Source organism: Atta cephalotes, assembly GCF_000143395.1.
Source record: "Atta cephalotes unplaced genomic scaffold scaffold00013, whole genome shotgun sequence".
Lineage (NCBI taxonomy): Eukaryota > Metazoa > Arthropoda > Insecta > Hymenoptera > Formicidae > Atta > Atta cephalotes.
The window spans coordinates 4,611,653-4,627,982 of record NW_012130077.1 but is presented as its reverse complement, the minus strand read 5'-3'; the positions used below and the strand labels follow the sequence as shown (position 1 = coordinate 4,627,982).

General features: G+C 31.5%; 1 protein-coding gene across 1 annotated transcript in view; it reads right to left on the bottom strand.

Moving 5' to 3' along the window:
* The window catches only part of LOC105617546 (heparan sulfate 2-O-sulfotransferase pipe), a 35,303-nt gene extending 22,259 nt beyond the window's left edge, over nt 1-13,044 (bottom strand). The window contains exons 1-2 of the mRNA XM_012199102.1: nt 12,995-13,044; nt 4,894-5,042 (exon numbers count right to left, since the gene is read on the bottom strand). Of these exons, the coding sequence (XP_012054492.1) occupies nt 4,894-5,042; nt 12,995-13,044 (199 nt within the window). The remainder of the gene's footprint in view (nt 1-4,893; nt 5,043-12,994) is intronic.
* Nucleotides 13,045-16,330: the final 3,286 nt, after the last annotated feature.

The following is a 16,330-nucleotide window of genomic DNA, read 5'->3' as shown; positions in this document are numbered from 1 at the left end:
GTGTGTGTGTGTGTGTGTGTGTGTGTGTGTGTGTGTGTGTGTGTGTGTGTGTGTGTGTGTGTGTGTGTGTGAATGATCGTAGGCGATGATTGATCTAAATAGTATATACTAATTTAATCGTACTCTTTAGGCGGATAACTTGACGTATTGTATATGCATTTATTGTAAATGCAACAATAAGGATCACTTCCTATTCTTCAGCACAATTGTGACCGGAACAATAGCGTTGCATGACAACAGTTAGAAGGAAAGTACATGACGAACAAAGGTGAACGTCATTCTTGAATTTGCGTTTAATTTTCTGTAACTTTATATGGCACTTCCTCTTGGCGATTTCGTTCCATTTTTTAAATCTAGATGGTTGCATCGTAAAGTAAAAAGTACGCTCGCATATCATTTTTTTCTCTTCATAGAAAATTATTCTTAAGAGAACCTTTACTGAATTTGATTTTTAAGATTATTTACTACTCTTCTTTCTCTAAATTTAGATTTTATTAGAATTAGTCAAAAATATAATAATAATAAAAAAATATTTTTATTATTATTATATTTCAAAGCTATCTGACAGATGTATTCATACATAAACTTATATCAAAACAATTTTATCAATTTTTTTTTATTACTGATAAATGATTAATATTTGATTGATTACTTGCTTAACTGACTATACAAGAGAATGACATACTTTTCGATAGAATAAATTACGAAAGAATAACACACTTCTTGAATAAGTTACTTTATTGCCACATTAGAATTAGTTAATTTGACATGCTACTTTTGCTTATCAATAAAACAATACTTTCACTAAGTAGCTTTTAAAGAAGTCGCGAGCTACTTTGTTTTCAGCGGGTACTTGCATTTTATATAGCGTATGTATAAAAATACTTCACTTTCACCCATGTGCATTGTCATTTTATGTCTGGCTGGCTACTATCAATTAGAGTAAACATTAACCAACGAGGTCAACGTAAATCATTGACCGTATTATGTTTACACGTATGCTTAATGTGAATTCCTTGTTATAAGTTTATTCCGTGCTAAATCGTTGGATCATTAAATTAGGTGTAAACACAAACAAGGAAGTAGGCAACGAGACCTGCATACAAAATCTTGTTTCAGAACGATTAGAATGGAAAAAAATAACATACAGCGATTACTTCAATATTCAATAGTTTAAAGAAAATTTTGTTAGAATTTTATACAAATTAATTATGCACTTTATTAAAATTATTAATTCAATTTGTATACAATGCTGATCACATAGACCATTAAATATTATGTCAATTAGGATATTGACATTGAAAAAGATTTTAATAATAGTTTACTCGATAAAAAATTGTTCATGCATGAATATGTATAAATATTCATAAATATATATAATTTTACATAAAATATGTCCATACATATTCATATATCCTTCTTTTTTTTGTAAAATTACTTTTTAATTATTTTTTATGTTTTTCACATTACTATTGTTATTTCTATTACACTAAAAAATAATTTTACGAAAGAAAGAGGGATGTATGAATATTTATATATGTTTATACATATTTATACATATTAATGTATGAAAATTTTTTTACCATGTAATGATAAGAAAAAGTGCGTAATTTTTCGACATATAATTTTTCTTTAAAGAAAAATCTATTTTTTTCAGATTTCAATATTTTAAATAATGTTTTGCTTTTTGTATAAAAAATAATAAAAAAATATATAAGAAGAAAAATATATAAGAAGAATATTCATATAAAGATTATTCACAATCGCACAGTATTTTGAATTTTTATTAAATCATGCGATCGTTTCCGCGAATGACGGCACTCCATAGATCATTCTCGATCTCGATCTTGTACGCGAAGAGGCCGGACATTGCACATTCCTTGCGGACGTATTACGAGCTGTTGCAAGTTGCGATAACATCGAGTTAGGGTGCACCATGAAGGTGCGAATACATCCTTGCGAAGAAGTGGAAGGCATCTCGTTAATCCATTTCATTCTCGAGAGGTAACAAACCTGTATTTTATTATTTTCATCATACCAGGTAGGTACTAGTTTACGACTTGTCTGATTGTTTCGAGATTTTATAAGCAAATATCCTTTCATTGAATTATATTCTTTCTGTATGTTTTTATTGACTAAGAATAAGAAAATTTTTCATTATATAATAAATAGCTATCGCTATTAGCAAAAGCGTTATTTTTTTATGGATGAGGCACGTCTCACCGATAATAATAACTTTTCTCGAAATGTAAACGATTGCTTTTTGGGCTTCGAACACCTTTTTATCTTTTTATTCTTTCCATCCTCACTCCGAATCTTTCTCGATAGCAGCAGAAATAACACCTCACGATCTAGTGTATATATGTGAATGATTGAACTTTCATTTCCATTCACATTGCCATTTATATCGCCGCGAGCGATTAATCCATTTCTCCTTTTAACGCGCGCGAGCATTACTACATGTCTGATTTATTTTCGCTCACGTTCACCGATGTTTTTCCTTTCACCTCCCTTTGATGTGGCTACTCTCAACTGCTCGGTCAATTCCGCCTCCGGAGAGCATCCTTTATCTTTTACTCGGTGTGTACTCGGTTGCTTCTTCCTCTCGACTGGTGAATAGCTTTTAAAAGTACAGATTTCACGCGTTTCACGTGCTACTCACGTGAGATGATCAATGCCGATTTATGATGATCATAACTGGTTTGATTTGAGTATTTTACAAGCAAAATGATTTTGATATGCTTTTCTGTACAACAATATGTGTAATTAAATATAGATAATTAGTTCCTGCTGATTTAAATCTAAATATGCATTCCAACAAATATCTGTATATTTATTGATTCTTATGATGGATTTAACGAATACATTTAGATATGGTTAACACATTGAAATTTCCATCGCGTCTTGCTCACGAGCATAATTTTTTTATCGAAATCTCTTCGTTACACAGAAATAAAATATTGTTTCTTTCGATTGCAACACAAAAATGTGTGTGATTTGTTCTAACTTTCGCTTAATAAAAACGAGAGGCTAATGTTTACTCTTGCAATTGTGAAATTTCTAATAGAAAGTAATGCAAGTAGTTATTATAATAATTGTGAGCTGAGTTCATAATACATTGTTAATCATTGTGTTCTGAGAAGAGACGAATTTATATGAAGAATTGCCATGTAGGCTACGAATAACATTTTTAACTTACGTGCAGAGATATATTGAAAGTACAGGCCGTTTTTCGTACGACATTGCAAGACACATTTTGTTGATAATTTTATTTTTTGATTCTATAAACTATAATTTTTCATATGCATAAAATTTTTGTTTGAAATTAAAGTATTATCTCTATAGGAAGTTTTCAAATTTTAAAAACATTTCTTTCGCAATTCTTTAAATTAATTAAAGATATAATTAAAAATATATAAGTTAAACATAAATAAAAAATTATTGCTAATTGTAAATTTGACAAATTTGTGATAAAAGTAAAAAAGCGTGTAATTCTTCTCGCAGAATATTAATGTACTTATACATAATTGTCAAATTTGCAAAAAGTCGAATACCAGGAATAATTCGCGAGTATTTCGCAATCTTATGAATATAATCCGTGTTTGCTTCGAGACAGCGTGCCTGCATCGCTTTAAATAATAAAGCGGCGCCGGACATAATTGTAAGCCATAATGTAATAAATAATACGGCGCGGCAAACACGTGGATTGCCACGTATAAAGCGTAAGATAGAAGGTGCACGAATAATTAGTCTGCGATTGCGAGCAAATCAAGTTCTTTGCTACCGTTACGAATGCCGCGAAATGAATGTGGTATGATATTGAGGCGATATAGAGATCTCACTCTTTTGACGTCTACGCAATACACATGTAACACATTTGAAAGGATAGAGATCATTAACAATTTCCCTGGCGAATTTGTCGTCGATTTTTTCAAAATTAAAATTTAAGTATAAATTTTAATTTTAATTTATTACTAAAATTTAATTTTATACTTAAATTTAAGTATCAATTGAATCAAAAGTATTGTGTTTCTTTTTCGTTATTTTCTTGTACAAATGATAATGAAAAAAAATCTTTTTATTTCGAAAAATATAATAATACACAAACGATTAGTGAGACAATTGAAAATAAAGAATTGAACAAAATTTTAGTCAACAAATAATACTTTTTATTGTATTATTAATATTCAAATACGATCCTTAAAAAATGTAAAATGATGAAATCCCCAGGTATTACTAATGATGAAAAGACATACGTTCTATGAGAGTGAGATGCATAAGCATCTTTAACTCTCGTTGAATCCTATGTGCGTTCACTCTCTCACACCTTGACCTTCCTCAACCGGGAAGTCAACAGCACCCTCGGGGAGTACGTACGAGCACGTAAAAGCGCATATATAAACGTGTCCATTATGGCACGTTGGCCGACACGAATGTAATTTCAATGTAGTTCATTTTCAGGCGCCGAGAAACTAGCGGCCATTATTACACGTTTGTGTAATTAAATAGATAATCAGTTCCTTCCAATTAACATTTCTAACGGTCTGAAATATCTTGTCATCACATTAAAAAAAGATGAAATGAACTTCTTGCAACATACTTTTCATGATTATTTATTTATTTATTTATATGTAATTTGTTTATTTTTATTGCTTGATATATAATAAGATAATTCATTACGGTATTTTTTAGAATGTGCATTGAGAAATATGTTCTACACATCTAATCCAATTTGTATTTTTTAATATATTATATCTTTTTAATTGTTTTTATATTTATTTTATGTTTCGTTTGTTTTCGCAAACATATTATTTCATTTTTTATTCCTTACAAAGAGATAGAAAGATATTTCAATATTCGTTTGTCTCAATTTTACTATATAACATTTATTACCTGATGAGAGCTGATTCGCCGAGAGCACATCATCCTCCCCCGGTTGAAGACGTACTTCCATTTTTTTCAGACGTGAATGTAGATCTCTCGTGTGTAGAAAAAGAAAGAGTGTACTAGATATCGCTACTAAAGCGATCAGCTCGATCGTCCTGTAAGCAAAAAAATTATAAATCAATTAATACGAATATATTTAATTATATTATATTAATATTATGTTATTATTCATTCATTTGTTTAGCATTATTCATTTTTTTCTCAACTTGCAAATATATTACTTTTCTTTTTTATGCGACAAATGGTAATATCTGTTCGATTTGTAAACAATAAAGAATTTAATTTGTAAATAATGGAGTGATATTGCAACGCCGAGAGAAGCCCTTTCGCAAGTTAAATATTACAAGCCGATCTATCATTTAGGTTGGTAGTGAAAGAATCAGGGCACGGCGAAGCCATCCATCTCGTAATTGGTCGTCCCGTCTGGAAGATGATGTTTCTCTGTATGACCTGGTTCTTGGAGAATACTCATCGACCGTGAAGCTTGACGGTCGCTTCAATTTCGCGGGAATCGACGCAACAGGTGCATCATTTGTGCATACTACTTACATTTGTATAAATACGATTAAATTGAAAAGTGGTGATGTTAAACTATACATATACGTACAAAAAAGTCATGGAAACTTCTTATCTTTCATAGATCTGGCAGATTTGTTGAAAAAAGAAGATCTGTCTTTAAGAATACAGTTATTTCCGAACTGTGATAAGAAATGTGATATATGTCTTATAAGATCTTTCGATTTTGTGGTATCTAAGCGTTACTAATTAATTGCAAAACGTAAAAGGCCGTGGAAAGGAAAGTACTGTACACGTTATTAACTTAAGGCCTTTTTCTGTATATTATTGCCCTTCCATTTAACGAGCTGTGTAATATACACGAGCAATAGCAACGGCATCGCGAATCAGTCCCGTGATAGCAGTCGTTATTCGTATGGTATATCATAAATAATGCAATAAACGTTGCATTAACGCGATACAGGCGGCGCATGCGAGACCATTGTAATCGATTCCTTCCACGATTATGAGTACCAAGATTGCGCGATGTAATGCATAGTAAATCGCGAAGCGCTTTTATTATCGAGCTCACCGGTAATCTTCGAACCTAACAAAGAAAGCATGTATAAAGAGAAATAATTGATTTTTCTCGTGTCGTCAGCGATCAACCTGGAAGAATCACATCGGGAGTCATGATTAAAGAGCTGTGCTGAAATGAAATTCGTTCTAAATGTCTCAATATTTTTTTCCTATCCGTGAACGTATTACTGTATAATCTCTGATCCAAGTTTAATATTTAATCTCATGTAACTGCTTTAAGAATCCCATGTAATCGTCCTACATACAACTTTGATTTCGAATACGTCGCTTATTCTGTAATTTGATACAGTTGCGCTGTCATTATCTATACCGCGGTTACAGTTCCATACAATCTAATCCTTATTTTAGATATATTTGTATCGTTGCACGGGGAATTGAATATTTCTAGAAAGATTTTTATTACTTTAATATATGTATGAATATACATATTTATAAATATACAAAAATGATTAAAATATTAAAATTATTCAATAAATATTAAGTCAAGATTATAACTATAAAAAAGAAACAGAGATAGTGAAATGAATCTTCATTATCATTACTTTCATATCAATTTTGTATACTTTGTGTGAAATAATAGATGGAATTGTACATTTGAAATTGCAACATTAACTAACATTTTTTAATGTTAATGTTCTACTTCTATATATCATTATAATTTAATTTCACGAATAATTGCAAGGTAATTGCACTGCCATTGAACATCAACAGTCGCATAATTTTGTCGCATTAGAGCATGGGAATCGAATAATTCAGAAAATACAAATATTTATAATTTCTGAATTTAAGGAAGTTAATACTAGAACTTAGTTTCCGAGATTTAAATGATATTTTCATTAAACACAAGAAGAATTTATGGCTTTACGGTCTACTAAACGCCTCATTAGGAAATCTTAGACATTAACCGTGCGAGATGCTAAGTATTTCGTGAGAAAAACCCTGAAATCCTTTCGAAACAAATGCAATGTAAAAATTTTCGTCCGCTGTATTAAAATGTAATTAGTGTTCTTGCGATTTGACAAGATCCAAATAATTTTAAAAAAGAGATATTTTTACAGAAAAAAGATGGAAGAAGTTAAAATGTAGGTTTTTATTGATTTCATAAAAACCTTAAACATTACATAGAGTAAAATCGCCTAATATGAGATACCTTTTTTTAAAGACTTGTAATTTATTTAACTTGCAATCTTAATTCCTATTTTCGTGTCAATTTTATGAGAAATATATTCAAGATTTATCATCAAAAGTTAATGATCGATAGTAGTTATACTTTGTATGTGAAATTTTTATCGAAAGTGCCGATTTTGTTCATTCAAAAAAAGGGTTCCTAATATGAGATACAAAGGTTTTCTTGTATGAGATGGTATAATATCTCAAACAGAAAATTAAGGAAAAAATAAAGGTAAACTTTTTATACACACTTTTATCATATTACGTATAAGGAACAAAGAATTTGAATGTTATACATAATAATTATATACTTTTTTGATGCGTGTATACGTGAGTATGTAAATGTGTGTGTGTGTGTGTGTGTGTGTGTGTGTGTGTGTGTGTGTGTGTGTGTGTGTGTGTGTGTATGTGTGTGTGTGTGAATAATCTTAACAATAGAATCATCATTTTTAACATTTCGTTCAATATGCTTTCAGATATTGAATCGTTTAGATGCTCTCATATAGCTAGAAATGCTTTGAGTATCTCATATTACGACTCCCATGCCTTGCGGTTTCATGATCACCAAATCTAATCTTTATAGTTAAACAAATCATTATATCGCGTGTTTTCCTATTAATGCGACTTACTCTATCAATGCAAGCAGATTTTATTATCAAATATTTATTTATTATATAATAAAACAAGGTTTGGAGACTAATCTCAATAAAATTCGACAACATTCAATTTCAAGAATCTTTTTTCACAACCACTAGATGATTCACAACCACATGATTTAATGATGAGTTTTCTACTAAATATGTTTCACTCTATGAGTAATAAATTCATAATAAAATCAATCACATGCGCTTATTAGTTTAGCAGAAATCCCGCTATCTCATATTGGAAACCTATCCCATAATAGACGACTTTATCCTACATATATAGAATCAATCATTATTTTTTTAAGTCGAGCGTTGACATTAAATATGCAACATGCTAATGTTATAACATTACACAAAAAACAAGAATAATATTATGCTTTTCACTCGTATTTTTGAAATCATGCATATAAAATTTTAAATTAAAACATTTCAGAATTTCAACTAATGTGAATTAAGTAACGCTTTATAAAATACTTCTCTTGAAAAACAAAATAAGATATTATGCTCATGTACAAGTATGAAATTTTTTTACATGAGTTACGAGAATATCTATAATTTCTCAAATTATCTATAATTTGATTCCAGCAATTTGTATGTATACGCAAATCACTATCTTTCGCCATAATCCGTCGCGCTGATGCCGCTAGTTTCCTCGAGGATATACAAGGACGTTCTCCAGTATTTCATCGAGGCTCTTCCGGGCTTATCGGCGAAACGTAAGCAGATCTACTCGAGAGAAAAGCGAGAAACGAACGGTATCGTTCTGGCGGACGCAGTGTCAACGACACACGGAGAGAAGGGAACCGTAAGCTCTTAGGAACGCGTTTATATATACCGTAACGGGGTATATAAAAGAGCACCGTGTACATATACCTTGTGTACATAATAGCGAACGCGTATAGGAAATCCAATTGTCCCGCACGGTGAGAACATCGCGTGTAGGTATTCGATTCGCGAAATGTGCCAGCGAAAACCGATGGCAAGAATTTTCAAGCGTTAGGAATTTCTATTCCAATGCGCGAGTAGATATCTATGTGCCGTTGGTTAAAGAGGTTTACGGGTCAGATCGTTTGATACCATTGTGGCCTAATTTTAAAATTGCAGATCATATCCTAGATAACATATATGTTGCATAAGATATCTTTTAAATATCTTATGTAAATATGTTGTCGAGGAAGGTAATAAACGAAGTAATAAGCAAGTGATAAGCTATGTTTGTGTGCGCTACGATAATCTTTTAATTTCTTAATAGGAAAATGTGTCCTAGTAACAACAAAAAAAGAAAAGAAAATAATTTTTCCTTATTGTTATGTACCATTCATATTAGAATTTTATTACACTGTTTTGTACTAGATTATTATAAATATATAATTGCGGGAAAATGATTGTTGTCTTTTAAAATGATTTATTTTAGCATCCATGAGAAACAGGAAAGAGGAAATAAAACGTGTCTGAAGCACTCAAGAGCATTCAGACGCGTGCAAGTTTCTTTTGATTGTACTGTTAATTTCATTAAATTTCTTAAATGTGTTTTTCTCAGACTCGATCTTACATTCTGATATACCATAGAAAAAAAATTTACGATTATGGAAGAGGAATGATCATGCGTTTTGTTTTAATCTTTTGTAATGGATCGTGGTAACGTTGGCAGGCGCAACAAAGCCGCGAGGCAGCGCAGAGATTCGTGCTGAAATTGCAATGCAACTTTTGATCGCGGTCGATGCACCTTCCGACAATGCTGCTCGTTGCAATACAACGACCACAATTGACTTTAACGAGCGCGCGTATATGATAAATTATTGCCGTCGCTACAGCCGAAGCCGTATTCCAATAAAGTTCCGCGAAATGTATCTACTTCATAAATTCTCGGTACGTTCATTCAATAGATTATTTTAAATATAATATTTCGTCACTATTTCTCTTTTGATTATTATACTGTATTTACGTCGCAGAAACAGTTAAAACTGCACATAAAACTGAATCGTTTCATTAACATCTGCTTCTTCAATTATATTTTTTTATTCGCGGAGCACATTAGGTATTTCAATCCAGTTAAACGAGTTCTTCGGTGCTTTTGTTGGTAAATATGTGCCGGATATCCCGGATATCAATTATGATATCTTTCAAAAGTATAGATTCTCTTCTCGAAGAGGTGAAAAACGCATCTGCATATACATATATTCAAAGTTAACCGCAGGTAAGAAATTATACGCGTACGCACGTCTGACCCATGTTAATTTGCGACTTTTTACACACTTAAGCAGACATGCCCTCTGACATTATGCATACTTTATTAAATCAGATTTTATGCTTGACGTACAGCTGGCTATCTATTATATCTGTTGATATGGGGGAGGTTGTTTTTCTATAATGGAAATACTCTCGAATGGCGGGCAATTTTCTATATGGCTACTTAACGCGCATTATCGTAGTCACACTTAATTGCGTTATATCCGTTCAAGTGCATTCGCGGCGAACACTTGATATCGTCATGGAGAAGTCGGAAATGCGAGCAGACGGGATTCCACGTGGCGAGAGAAGTGGTCGATAATGATAGTTCGAATACGCGAGATCATCCAGGAACTCTTACTCTATTTTATGGCAGTGACACCTTCTCGCAATCTCGCATCTTCCCGCTCTTCGATACCTGCAGTTGCTCGCCTCATTTACGCAACGGATCTCATAACTTTTATTTATAGATGGTGGAGATTCATTATCGCAAATACGCGCGGTTTTCTCGATCGGGCAGCAAAATTCATCACGCGGGACGAGCCGTAGAAACGAGACAAATGGATCTGCATTCTTGCAAACGTCACGATAGTTCATCACTCACGAAGCAGAATTCATAATTATCAACTGTATTAACACGAGATAAATGAAAGATTCGGAACGACGATGTTTATTGCATTGCATAATTCCTAGTGTTAAGTTGCAAAATTTTTAATTCATAAACTTCTTTCATCATTAGAAAAAGGTATATTTCATCAATGATACTCCAAATAAAAATTTATTTGAAATAAGAAGATAAGGAATTACCTAACGTTTATTAAAGTATATATTAAGAATATATTTCTCTGGTAAATTCCTTTTTTGAGAATAATGCTTGAGAATACAGATATTTTGCTAAAAAGTCAACATTAATTATATGTAGATAAACAGTTATCTAATCCTAATAAATGTATATTATAAATTATCCATAATATTCTAATAAATAAATAATGAGAATTGGTTTCTCAATCTCAAACTATGTGTTTATTTTCTATGTGTTCATTTCTAATTTACTGTATGTAATTATCTGATATACTTAATTATAAATCTGACAGACATTTAATTTATACATTCTTAATTAAATGTTTATACATATAAATGTTTATATGTGAAATGTTTATACATATAATATTGAATAATTACAAAACTTGATATATGATATTGAAAGTAGAGAACACAAAGTATCATCTTTAGATCTATCTGTTAGGAAGGAGTCCTATTTACCGCATTCTACAATGTAGACCACCAACGTTCGTTTATGACTTATGACTTCACGCGCACTTGAGGCTTGAGGAGGTCAACCGCAGGAAGAAATCGCAGACTGATAAACCATACATTTGCATACGACATGGAGCACTCAAGAATCGACCATTCACTATTTTCTCGCGCGATTCGCATTATTTTGCCATGATGAATCGATTTGTCACATGTCTAGCTCATCGCAAGAGTCTTTTTGGTCGCGAGATCTTTAACTTGTTAGCTCGATCCTGACGCGATGTCTGAATGTGATGTTGGGTGATATGCCTTTCTTGCCGCTAACTTGATATTTATTTCAAAAGTAATGACATATTCATGAGACGAAATAAGTATAGAAAATGTTATGTAAAGTCACTCATGTCATTACGTCCATATTTTGTGTCGCAAACTTACATTTACGTACATATGACTGATAAAAGAATATCTGAAGAACATTAAAATAAAATATTTTTGTAGTCATCCACTTTCTGTGACATGTAATATAAATTATTTAGAATAAATCTATTATTCGTGATACAGCCAGAAAGGCCAATTTTTCGATACAAAATAGATTTTTTTATAAAAATAAAATTTTTTATATTTTTCTAAGAAAAATGTATTTCAAATCATTTTATATTAGATTTATAATTTTAAGAGAATGTTTGAAAATTTATGCCTCGTATAATATCTAAGATCATCAATTATAAACTTACGTTAAAATTACAATAGTGAAATACATTGCGTTGTACCAATTAAAAATAACGGTAAAAGGTAATTTAAATTAGGTGAATAATTTAATACTAATAATGTAATTATTTTTCATATTTAAAGAAGAATACAAAAAAATGTAACGTTTTCATTATACCTATTAGATTTATATAAAATTAATCGTTCACTTTCTAACTTATATCTATTATGCTTGTACTTTTTAAATTTTATATTATGCAATCCAGCGATGCATAAATTGTACGATCATTGCATATTCGGAATTCATATATTATTTTCTGAAAGAAATTAGTATTACACAACCTAGCGACTGTCTGAATTTTGTCTGAAATTTATATATCCAATTTTATATTCGTATTTTCTTCTCTATTTTATTCGTTAACAATGTTAATATTCTATCTTTTTGAGAGAAAGATTGTGTAAAACAATTTTAAAAATAAACAATAAGATTTCTTTCGATTTTCTTTTTTCTCTTCTCTCTCTTTCTTTCTTTCTCTCTCTCGTCAAATGTTTAATTTTGAAATACAGAAAATAGAGAAGGAGATAATATATTCTTTACGTTCTGTTATTTATTTTGAATATTTTTATATGTGTAATACTTGTACATTAAAAAAATCGAATTTTATAAAAAAATAAAATAAAATAAAATCACACACCTCGAAAAAGTCTCGTTCAGCGATCGAGAAGATAGATGATCGCTGGTTAAATTGAGTCGCCACAGTGTACTTAACGGTTAAATACCTAGGTTCGTTATAAAGGATATACGCCGGCAAGATACGGTATCCCTTCGTGCACTCTCATGCTGTATGCACAGATAAATATTGATAACATCATAGAAGATGTTAATCGTACGCGCGTATAATTAGGCGCCTTTAATCGCGTTAGACATCCCGAGATAGTCTCCTTACCTCTTGGGAACAGGCACTCTCCTTTGCCGCCACATGTTCTCCTTCGGCATCCTGCCACTCCTTTTGAAATCCGGTCTTTTCTACACAAATTCTTCTTGGCAATCAAACGATATCATAGGAGATTACTGTGGTCACGTGCGATCCATTGGAGAACGATTTGTCATCATCGGACACTTGTGTCTTTCGGCGCGCGGATGCTGCCGAGCTTTGACAATGATGGTCACTCATAAAGTCCATTCACTGAATCACTGCTGAATGACGACTACGACGGTAACAATCGAAAAAACGTTTGTCTATGTCGAATGCTCGCCGTCAGGTGCAGACGTCAACCGTTGGATTCCCGCAAGCGAGCGATTTTCCTGTCGATCAACATCCGCTACCAGGTCAACATCCTTGGCGAGCCGATCGGTGTTGTTCAACGCGCGTCATTGATTGTGAATAACTTATTTACGTGACATCGTGACTAATGTAATTTCGTTCAATTCGAATCGACGGCGGGACCGGATCGGAGATTCATACAGGTTTCAGATGCCGAAATGTATGTGCGGCGACCGTCTCCGTGGATGTTTTCAGTCATCGGTCTTTCGACGAAGGTGTAATCGCGTTCGTGAGAAGATGCAGAAGGATGAGAGACATCCGCTCGATCTCCACCGACCTGTCTGCTGGTCGAAACGCGACTGACGCTTTTCTTCGCCGTTTCGGAGCCTCGATGCCGCGTGGACGTGAAATACAGAGACGACACGCGATACGCTCTATTCCGCGTCCGCGCTCCGTTACTTGGTGGCACGTAATGCCGCGATTCTACTCCACATTCACTGTGCCATCCTACCCGGGCCTCCTATTCCGGGGCCACTTCCACTACACGTCACGATCGCGACGTACGCATCAAGTGAAGGGAAGAAGCGCTCGTTTTCACAATAAAATTAGGCGATTGGACTTTTTTGTCGCAAGTGTTCTCTCTTCGAAACGCGAGCACACAATGTTGTACCGAAAGATCGAACATATGTAAATATATGTTTTTACATAAGTGATATATTGCACAAAATATATGTGATAAAAATAAGAAATTATTCTAGACTTCAATTTTCACATATTATTTCCTTTATCTTGTCGCTATGATTTAAAGTAAATTTGCACTTTATAAAAAAAATTTGAATAACGTTTTAAGGAGAAGATAAAATTACACATTTCTGATTTCTGATGACACAGTCAATAATGCATAAAACGCGACGAAGATAAGAATTTATTCTAAAAATTTTAATTTTAATTTTAAATAGATTGCTTTATATGCATTCATGTTACTTAGATCCTAAATATTAATCATAAATATTAATCATTTACTCTTCTAGTAATTTGAATATTTTTATGAGAACCATAAGGAATATTAATTAATAATAATTATTGAACGTTTTTTTCTGTAAATGCAAAAAGTTATTAACTATGTGCCACGTACGGAAACATAATGCAGGAATAATTTTAAAGTAATGATATTTCAAAGCGGAAGAAATTTAAATGCAACTGCGCAGGCTTCCAGATGGTCGCAGTCAAATTTATCATAACAGTTTTAAAGGAGTCAATAAGATGAGTTTCCTATCGGTACACATATATCACGCGCATTAGCTACATTTAATAAGACACGCAATCTTCCGAGTGATTTAGTGCCACATTTATTAGCCATATTGGATAGAAATTCTCTTGAAAGTAACACAAACCGCTTGCATTTTATTAAAGCTAATAATTTAGTAATCGAGAGTTTCATAAAATGCTAACGTATACATCTAATTATCGATCAATAAATAATCTAAAGAAGAAGGAAGAAACAAAAATCTTTTTCAGAAAAATAATAAATACGGATTTTTTTTCGGTAAATTAAACTCGAGCCGAAAGATTGTTTTCACTTAAAAAAAAATCATATCAAAATAAAAAGTATGCCAAAAATATAAAGAAAGCTTTGAAAGTAATATTAATAATTTTTAAAAATAGAAGTTAAATAATTGCTTTATGATACAAATAGAATTGTGCTTTTGAAGGCGTCATCGTTACAGGCATATGAGTATGTAGAATGTGAAAGATATAATTTGTTTCGCAATATTTACACTCGAGACTCGAGCTTGTAATAAGAAAATGCATGTTTCCGCATGCGAACGTAGTCTACTTTCCTTTTATTTTTAATATTTTAATATTTTAATAATAAACGCGTTCCACGATAAATATTCAATATTACAAAATAGCGAATATTTGAAAGGCAGAATAGAACTAAATGATTTATTAAAACTGCACAAAGTTACAACAATTAATATAACGTTATTTTGTTTTAAAGACAATTTTGATAATTTCTTATTAATAAAGAAATTATTATACAAGGTGTTAAAAAAACGTTCAGCATATTTTTATATTATCAGCATATATTTATATTGTAGATACATAATATATGTACATCATACTGATTTACTGTAAGTAAAAAAAACCTTAGTGAACGTGAGTCTGAAACTCAACTCGTTTTTAAGATGCAAATAATTTTGTATGTTAGTACCATAACTGGCTTATTGGTTTCTTATCGTATATGACGTAAAGATTTACCACGAATTCTAATTCAATTTTTATACAAGCTTTATAATAAAAAATTTCACCGGAAGTCTAGTTGACATCAATCAGCTATCATAATTGGGCATTATGGGAGATTTGGACATATAATTCTTCCAAATAGACTATCAATTCTATTTATCTCAATTTTTCTCTTTTCACGTTATATGCAACATATAGAAAAGATAATAAAGTCAATTATAATACAAAATCGTTTATATCTTTGAAATGGTTAAATCTTTGACCTATGTTTATTAAAGTTTTTTTTGTTCATTATGATATGTATTATATAAATGAATAGTTTTTTAATTAATAATTTATGTTAATTTGTTGTACATTGGTATATTAGAAGATATTAAATTTTTTTACACGATACTAACTTCATGTATAACAATAAAAATTAAGAAAGGCTGAAACATTATTAAGCATCTTATTTCTATTTAAGATCAATAACCATTAATTAGTTATTATATTTTTTTAAAGAAAATTTTAATAGAAAGTCTCGAAAATTGAAATTTTATAGGAACAGAGACACGTGAAGGTTTACATCTAAAAATTTATATTATAAAAAAGAGAGAATCAATACTTTCATTATACTCTCAATAATTTGAGCTCTCACTTTAATTCCCGTTTTCAATATATTACAATGGAAGGTAGGAAGACAGTTAGAAACTCACTTCATTGAATTTCGTATTCAAGCGATTAGTATGGCCGCATCAATATCAAATGAGATTGCAATCAAAGAAATCTTCG